The sequence below is a fragment of the Cnephaeus nilssonii genome (genome assembly GCF_951640355.1).
Source record: "Cnephaeus nilssonii genome assembly, chromosome: 5".
Taxonomy (NCBI): domain Eukaryota; kingdom Metazoa; phylum Chordata; class Mammalia; order Chiroptera; family Vespertilionidae; genus Cnephaeus; species Cnephaeus nilssonii.
Window position 1 is genome coordinate 60706587 of NC_137076.1, and position 8588 is coordinate 60715174.

The 8588-nt window shown below is 42.2% G+C and overlaps 1 protein-coding gene across 1 annotated transcript; it reads left to right on the top strand.

Moving 5' to 3' along the window:
- Positions 1-3824: 3824 nt before the first annotated feature.
- On the top strand, positions 3825-8588 carry NDUFC1 (NADH:ubiquinone oxidoreductase subunit C1). The gene is made up of 4 exons (XM_079773301.1): positions 3825-4020; positions 4485-4588; positions 7089-7168; positions 8449-8588. The coding sequence occupies exons 1-3, from the start codon at positions 3954-3956 to the stop codon at positions 7146-7148; spliced, it is 231 nt and encodes a 76-aa protein (XP_079629427.1). The 5' UTR covers positions 3825-3953; the 3' UTR covers positions 7149-7168; positions 8449-8588.

Below are 8588 nucleotides of genomic sequence, written 5' to 3' on the forward strand. Positions count from 1 at the left end.
TCAGCTTAGGGTTAGGTTTATGTTTAGGGTTAGGGATGCCAAAAGTTCCTATAGCAATATTATTTGCTATGGTTTTCTAAATGTATTCTGTAAATAATATACTGTTTCCCCTTGGGGGAAGAACATTTCTTGTCTTTTGAAACAAGCAGTAGTTTCCAACAGAAGCTAATTTGGTAATGTTACATTCTTTTTGGCTGATAGCAAATAAATACCAATTTTTAAGATTCAGTGAATACTAATTGAGTCAGCATTTATCTGAGTCATATCCTCATTAAAATGGACTTATAGATACAGGTAACAGTTGAACCACATAGAGACCTGATAGCCTGAACTCAACAATAAAATATGTACTCTGGTAGATCACCACTTTTTAAGAGATGAAGATCCCATTTATACTGTAATGACAGCTATCTAGAAAGTTAACATATCCAAGGCTAGATGGTGACAGTGTCTATGATGGTGGTGGTGGATAGTTCACCTTTCCCAAATATTTGTATATGACTATTGTCAAAATGCCTCATCCCTAAAAAACTTAAGCAAAAATCCTATATAATAAAAGCCTAATATGCTAAGTGTCTGACCTTTGGACTGTTCAACCAGTCGCTATGACACACCGTGACCACCAGGAAGCAGAAGCTCTGACCAGTATGTTAGCTTGCTGCTGGGGTCTGGCCCATTGGGACTGGGCAAATGGTCTGGACACGCCCTGGACCCCTCCGTAGGTCCCTTCCCAGCCCTGATCTTGCACCGGTGGGGTCCCTCTGCCTGACCTGCACCCTCTCGCAATCCGGGACCCCTCGGGGGATGTCAGACTGTGGTTTCGCCCGATCCCCGCAGACGAGGCCGAGGGACCCCACCAGTGCACAAATCCGTGTCCTGGGCCTCTAGTAAAAAATAATTTACCTTACAAACTTTAATTCTACAAAAAAGATACGTAGAGTTAAATTTATTCATTTTCACATATGTAAGATGTTCTCTATTGACACTTTAATGCCTTAATTATTAAGTACTTAAATTTTATAGAAATACAACAGGAAAGCCCTAACTGGTTTGGCTCAGTGGATAGAGCATCGGCCTGCGGACTGAAAGGTCCCAGGTTCGATTCCAGTCAAGGGCATGTACCTTGGTTGTGGGCACATCCCCAGTAGGAGGTGTGCAGGAGGCAGCTGATTGATGTTTCTCTCTCATCAATGTTTCTAACTCTCTGTCCTTCTCCCTTCCTCTCTGTAAGAAATCAATAAAATATATATATATTTTTAAAAGAAATACAACAGGAAAGAAATGTGTATTTGCCACCCAGATTTAACAAATGTTAACATTTTGTGATTACTTAAGATTTCTAAATAAAAACTTACAGATACATCAGGCACTCCATCTCTCTCCAGATCCTAAATTTGATGTATAGTCTTCTTGTGAATCATAAATCAATAAACATATATATAATTTACATTTTATACTGTTTCAACTCTTGCTCTTCATTAACCCTCCTTATGAGGTGTAAGTTGAGTAATAAGTTTCCCAGCAGGAAAATCAGGGACTAAAAAGTCTGGTTTCCTAGCTGCTATTCAAATCTCCTTTCCCTTTGCCTGGGTCATAAATAAAGTTTTAGCATTCAAATTCTGGAAATGTTTAAATGAATGTCACGTAGCAACTTCTACCAAAACATCACAGCTATTAGCTCCTGGCTGGAATTGTTTCACCAGGATTCTTTTCAAGATGTGGTTTCACCTACAGCTGCCTACTCCAAGTGTAGGGTTCCATCAGCTATAACACGCTGAGAGAAATGTGCTTATACTTTATCACTCTCCCAAAATATACACCAGTAAAAGGGGCCAGAAGAACAAAACAGCCTTTTCCAGTAGCCGTACTGAAATTGGCAATTTGCTTACTGGCTCTGTATGCTCTCACTAAACCAGGTTTCTGTCCCAACTTGTTGGATACCAGCAAAAGCTGTGTCAGGACAAGCTTCCAAGTGATGGTGTAGAAAGGATATACAACTGACTGGGTGCTGAGTGGACAAGAAGAGAAGAAGTTGAGAACCAACAACTGAGTCAGCATCTTAGCTGAGTGGTTTGCTTACTTGAGCATGAGCCCAGGAGACTCAAACTAGGTTACAAACAATAAAGTGACTCACATCTTAGCAATCTATTTAGCCATCCATTACATGTACTAGTAAAAGTGAACCAGAAAGCATAAACAATTATTTTTTACTCTTTAGTTAATAATTTTTGGTTAAAATATTTTTAATAAGATAGCTAAAGAAAATATAGAAGGGCCCTGGCTGGTGAAGCTCTGTGGTTGCAGTGTTGGCCGACACACTGAAGGTGGGGGTTCAATCCCTGGTCAAGAGCATGTACCTGGGTTGTGTGTTTGATCCAGGGCCCCAGTGGGGCACGTGCAGGAAGCAACTGATAGCTGTATCTCTCTCATATCAATGTTTCTCTCTCTCACTCTCTCTCTCCCCCCACTTCCTCTCCCTAAAAATCAATGGAAAAAAATACCATGCCCTAGCTGGTTTTGCTCAGTGGATAGAGCGTTGGCCTGTGGATTGAAGAGTCTGGGTTTAATTCTGGCCAAGGGCACATCCCTGGGTTGCAGGCTCAATCCCCAGTAGGGGGCGTGCAGGAGGCAGCTGATCAATGATTCTCATCATTGATGTTTCTATCTCTCCCTCTCCCTTCCTCTCTGAAATCAATGGAAATACATATTTTTAAAATATATATATGTATATATATATATATATATATATACACACATATATATATATCATTGGGTGAGGATTAACAAAAAAAGAATATATAGAAGGAAAAGAGGTTTGCTAACATTTACTTTGCGTTTAAAACGAAACTAAATGGCATAAGATTCAAAGGCTTAGCGTTAAATTATTAAAATTTATTATCTCTTTTACCTATACATATTTTTACAAGGTCTTTACACATCAGATCAAGTTGAGAACTGAATGTACAAAAATCTGGTTCAACTGTGAAAGACAAAACCGACTGATCAAGTACAATGTTTTCAACAGGCAAAAACCAAGTTGTTTACAAACTAAAGCGTCCCAACGACCCTATCCATAGGCTTTCTGTTACAGACTTCAAACGGAGGCATACAGAGGTTAAGTAATTTGCCTAAAATCCATGCAGCTCCTGGTAAAAAGGTGTGAGCAGGAATGGCACTTGGGAACTTAGCACTTTGGACCCTGCCCTTCAACTCCTGGCCTCAGGGGACTGCCCAAGCCTGTTCGTTAGGTGGGCTAAGGAGGGCCCCTAGGTAAGAGGGAGGATCACTAACCCCGGGATCCCAAGACCTCAGTCTGAAGCCCGCCGCCCCCAAAGTGTGATCTTGAGCGGGCCGGGGCATTTACTTTAAAGGGCGAGGCTTTTCGACGACAGTGAGAGCCAACAGGCTTTGGAAACTGTAAGCGGTCTTTCCAAATATAAGGCATCCCGTGTCACCTTGGATGAATAGCTTGTCTTCTTTGAGCTTCATCTGTAAGTTGAGGATAATAATCACGGCATGCCACGCAGTCTGAAGGTGAGATGAGAGGATGAATGTCAACCACATGATGCGTTAATGCACAGTGCCTGGAACACAGAATTTCATCAACATACTAACTATTAAGCTATTGAACACCATTTTCCGTTTTCTGGCTCCGGACGGTGGATTTTAGTAAACCTAAGGCTAGGTATCCCTGGGGGAGGGGTCTGACATAAACTCTCCGAGCACAAGGAAGAGGATAAACCACCTCCTCCTGCTCCCCCACGCCACACCCGCCGTTCATCACTTCCTCCCTAGCGCGCACAGACCGGAGCGGAGACCAGAGGAGGGAGTACCGGGCTGGGACTGCCACTCGGAGGACGCCTCTCCGCAGCGGGTCCCGCCGCCAGGGGGCGCTCCGAGGGACGGCGCCGACCCGGAGCGACCGGCGGGGGAGGCGGAGCCCGCCCGGCAAGATGGCGCCGTCCGCGTTGCTGCGCCCCTTCTCCCGGCTGCTGGCCCCGGCCAGGCTCCCGAGCGGCTGTGAGTGTCCCTCCTCGTGCAGGCAGACCCGGCCTCCCCGCCTGCCCTTCCCGGGGTGGACCCGGCTCGCGGGGGCGGGCGGGGGGGCTGCGGCCCGGGCCCGTCCTGCTGTGACCTTCGCCGGCCCGCGCGGCCCGAGCCCACGCCTGTCCGCACCCCTGACTCTCGGCGCCCTATCACCCACCGCCGACCTCCCTCCCAGCGCCACCCAACCCCTCTTTGTGCGGACGGACCTTGGACTCCTCCGCCCCGCTCTTTGCCGGAGGAGAGACCTCCCGGGGGCGCTTTCCCCACCCTCCCCCGCTCCCCCAGTCCTCCGTGACCCAGGGCGAGTCGCTTGACCTCTCTGAACCTCGGTTCCCTTGGCGGTTTCAGGAGGGGGTGGAGTTGAAGGGAGAATTAAATGCGATAATACACGTTGTTTCCAACAAGGAGACCAGTTACAGATTTCCCGTCCCTTGCAGCGTCCGCGCGGTCCAAGTTCTACGTTCGGGAGCCGCTGCACGACAAACCTGATTGGCTGAAAGTGGGGCTGACCTTGGGCACCACCGTCTTCCTGTGGGTCTATGTAAGTCTTTTTTAAAAAATATATATTTTATTGATTTTTTCACAGAGAGGAAGAGAGAGGGACAGAGAGAAAACGATGAGAGAGAAACATCGATCAGCTGCCTCCTGCACACCTCCTACTGGGTATGTGCCTGCAACCAAGGTACATGCCCTTGACCGGAATCGAACCTGGGACCCTTCAGTCCGCAGGCTGACGCTCTATCCACTGAGCCAAACCGGTTTCGGCTGTAAGTCTTGACTCCCTTTTGGCATGCGACCTCCACACGGCAGGGAGGAGAAACATCAGGGTGAGGCGGCCAGTTGGGAGCAAATCTCCCAATGCAATAGGATAGTTGTATATTTGCTGATAACATAGTTGTCCGTGAAGGAAATCCCAAGGATGAAAAGTATTAAGATTTTAGGGGCATTGAGAAAATAGGATGAAGCTGAAATTTGTCATTCATTGTTACTTAGCACGGGTTTGTCATGAGTGGCAGTGTTACTACTTATTATCCTGTATCTAATTTTATGTATTTATTGATTTCAGAGAAGAAGGGAGAGGGAGAGGGAGAGGGAGAGAGAAACATCAATGATGAGAGAGAATCATTGATCGGCTGCCTCTTGCACGGCCCACACTAGGGATGGAGCCCACAACCCTGGCATGTGCCCTGACCCAGAATCGAACCGTGACCTCCTGGTTCCTAGGTCGATGCTCAACCACCGAGTCACGCCTGCTGGGCTGTATCTACTAGTAATTTCTTAAGGAGGATGGAGGCTGGTTGGGGTTTTATGAAGGCACTTTTCTCAGGTGTTGTAGAGACAAACCATCAATGAACAGGTATATAAGTTAAATCACATTAGATTTCCAAAATATAAGATGTTTAAAAATTTATTTGGGCGGGAAGGAGTGGGAGAGAAAACATCAGTTTATTGTTCCGCTTATTTATGCATTCATTGGTTGCTTCTTGTATGCACCCTGACCAGAAACCTTGGTGTATCTGGAGGATGCTCTAACCAACTGAGCTACCTGGCCAGGGCCAAAAATTAATTGGTTTGTATAAATACATTGTTGGAAATTGTACTTACTGTGTGTATAGCAGCCTTTCTTCTTCCTCTTTTTTTTTTTTTTTTTGTCTTTACAGTATGCCAAATGCTTTATATATAAAAATTCATTTAGCCCAGCTGGCATGGCTCCATGGTTGAGCATCAGCCTATGAACCAGGAGGGCACGGTTCAATTTCCAGTCAGGGCACATGCCAGGGCTGTGGATTCAATCTCAGTACAGGGCGTGCAGGAGGCAGCCAATCAATGATCCTCTCTCATCATTGATGTTTCTATCTCTCTCTCCCTCTCCCTTCTCTGAAATCAATTTAAAAAAATATTTTTAAAAATACTCATTTAATATTCTCAACAGCACTATGTAGGTACTATTATTGAACTTTAACAGATGCAGGAAACACTTGGAGAAATTAGTTTGCTGAATCTGCTTCTCCCTAACTTCAGAGGTAGCTACACTATAGACCAGTGGTTGGCAAACTCATTATTCAACAGCCAAATATCAACAGTACAACGATTGAAATTTCTTTTGAGAGCCAAATTTTTTAAACTTAAACTTCTTCTAACGCCACTTCTTCAAAATAGACTCGCCCAGGCCGTGGTATTTTGTGGAAGAGCCACACTCAAGGGGCCAAAGAGCCGCATGTGGCTCTCGAGCTGCAGTTTGCCGACCACAGCTTTAGACCATTCTGAAATACTGCCTCCTTAAAAGTTAACTCAAAGTATCTGTGCTACATTAGTATTTAAAATTTTTGTTTTGTGCCTAATGGGGTTGGGGCTTCCTCCACTACCCCTAACTCCATCTCTTTATGTCTCTTATTTTGGATTTTCTCATTAAAGTTATTCAGCTCTTTCAAATTGGAAGGAGTAAGAGGTGTTGAAAGTCACTTACAACCTAACAACAGTAACTAATCCTTTTAAAATAATGTTATAATGAAATTTTATACATTCCTAATTTAAAGTTTTCCTGAAATGGAGCTTTATTGCTGCTGAGGGCTCTGGTTGAAATTAAATCTTTGATTTCAGCGAATATCAACCTATATCAACCATTGTTCCACTTGCATATTTTGTCAGAGAGTGGTTCTAAGAAAGTGGCTGTCCTCCTGGTATTTAATTAATACACATATATTTGGGGGTGGGGTTGTTCATTCACTCACAGTATCAAATTTCTAAGGTTAGAAGTATAATACACACCTACCAACCAGCCTGGACCCCATTTAATAGCCGAGTCCTGCTTTGTTGTGTTGTTTAATCCCTCTGTGGTGAAGCATTCCATTAACTGCCCACTGAATGAAGGAATTTATTTGGCAAAAGTTGAATTTTAAAATTAGCACAGCTACTTTGAGTTAACTTTTAAAAATGTTATCTATAAGGAGGCAGTATTTCAGAGTGGTCTATATTAGTCTCCTGTTTTTTAATTTGCCAGGAAGATTACATTTCTAATTTTAACTGTTACCTCCTTCTAGCTCATCAAACAACATAATGAAGATGTTTTAGAATATAAAAGAAGAAATGGGTTGGAGTAAACTTCTTAAATGCTAATATTGTAAGTATGCAATTTTATAGGATCAATAGATTATGCAAGTTAATTAAACTCTATTTTTATTGATTGATTTTTAGAGAGAGAGGAAGGGAAAAGGATAGAGATAGAAACATCGATGAGAGAGAAACATCATCAATCAGCTGCTTCCTGCATGCTACCCTATTGGGGATGGAGCCTGAAAACTGGGCACGTGCCCTGACCGGAAATCGAACTGGTGACCTCTTGGTTCCTGGGTCGATGCTCAAGACGCTCAATTGCTGAGCCACACCGGCTGGACTGAACTCTTTTTAAACAATGTATTTTGGTTGTGTGTGTTTTTTATTAGATTTATGCTTTTTAGCACCTATATTCCTGTCTGTGACAAATTTATAAATTTTTAGTATCTTGGTCTATCATCACTTAGTGTAATCATTTTTAACCATTATGCTCTGCCTGTGTTCAAAGAAAATTAAGAGGGAAACCAAAATCATATTATTTTATTAAATCTAATAGGACTATACACTGTGCCTTCATAGCACATATGATGTTATTATTTGTGTATTTGGTTCTTAATATCTACTTGTCATATCCCACACTTAAGTGTAAATTCCATGAGAACAGGAACCTCTCTGTTTTATTAATCACCATGTAGTCAGCAACTTGCTCAGTGTCTGATCCAACTAGGAGTTTCATATTTGTTGGATAGATGAATGTATAAGGGCAGGCAATAGATGGTTAATTTTTTACTGTGTGACCATTTCAGTATGATTGGTACTACAACTGAACAATTCCTGGTAAAACATAGCTGTGAACAAAGTAACATTCTCTGTATGCCCTGTGATTCTGTGATTTAAAAGATAGTGAGTTTATGTATAATATATATACATATAGATAGATAGATAGATTAGGTTGATTAAAGTAGATAACTTATTTCTGCTGAGTAAAATAGTAATCACTAATGTACACTTTTCCATATTTAACTCTCAGACTCAGCTCTTTAGAGTTTGATTATCCAAATATTTGCTTTTTTTAAATATTAATATCAACTTGCCCATATCACTACTTCAGCCAATCAAGAGATAAAAATGAAACAGGTATTTAAATCAAAATCAGATGCTTTTACTACTCTCTTGTAGTTCAATTAAATTATTTTTTCCTAAAACTTAAAATGAGGTCTTGATGCTCTTTGTGGATTTGTTTTCTAGACTTTCTTGATGCTCTAAGGTTAATTATTCAGAATGGTCTAATTTTAACATTTCTGTTGGTTAATGCTATAGTTTTAATTTCTTTCCTCTTCATTATAGGTATGCTCCATATAGAGTTGAAAGCAGTTCCAATCTGTTGAGTTGTAAGCAAGAGAGAAAAGTTATATGTGAATCTATATAATCAGCATTTGTGTTTTGCATCATTAAATGAAAAAATAAAAATACATCTGTATTCTTCA

What these genes read in the sequence shown, in the direction of transcription:
- NDUFC1 (XM_079773301.1), top strand. Translation starts at nt 3,954, where the DNA reads ATGGCGCCGTCCGCGTTGCTGCGCCCCTTCTCCCGGCTGCTGGCCCCG. An exon ending in GGCCAGGCTCCCGAGCGGCT is followed by an intron (nt 4,021 to 4,484) that starts GTGAGTGTCCCT and finishes CGTCCCTTGCAG; the next exon opens with CGTCCGCGCGGTCCAAGTTC. An exon ending in CCGTCTTCCTGTGGGTCTAT is followed by an intron (nt 4,589 to 7,088) that starts GTAAGTCTTTTT and finishes ACCTCCTTCTAG; the next exon opens with CTCATCAAACAACATAATGA.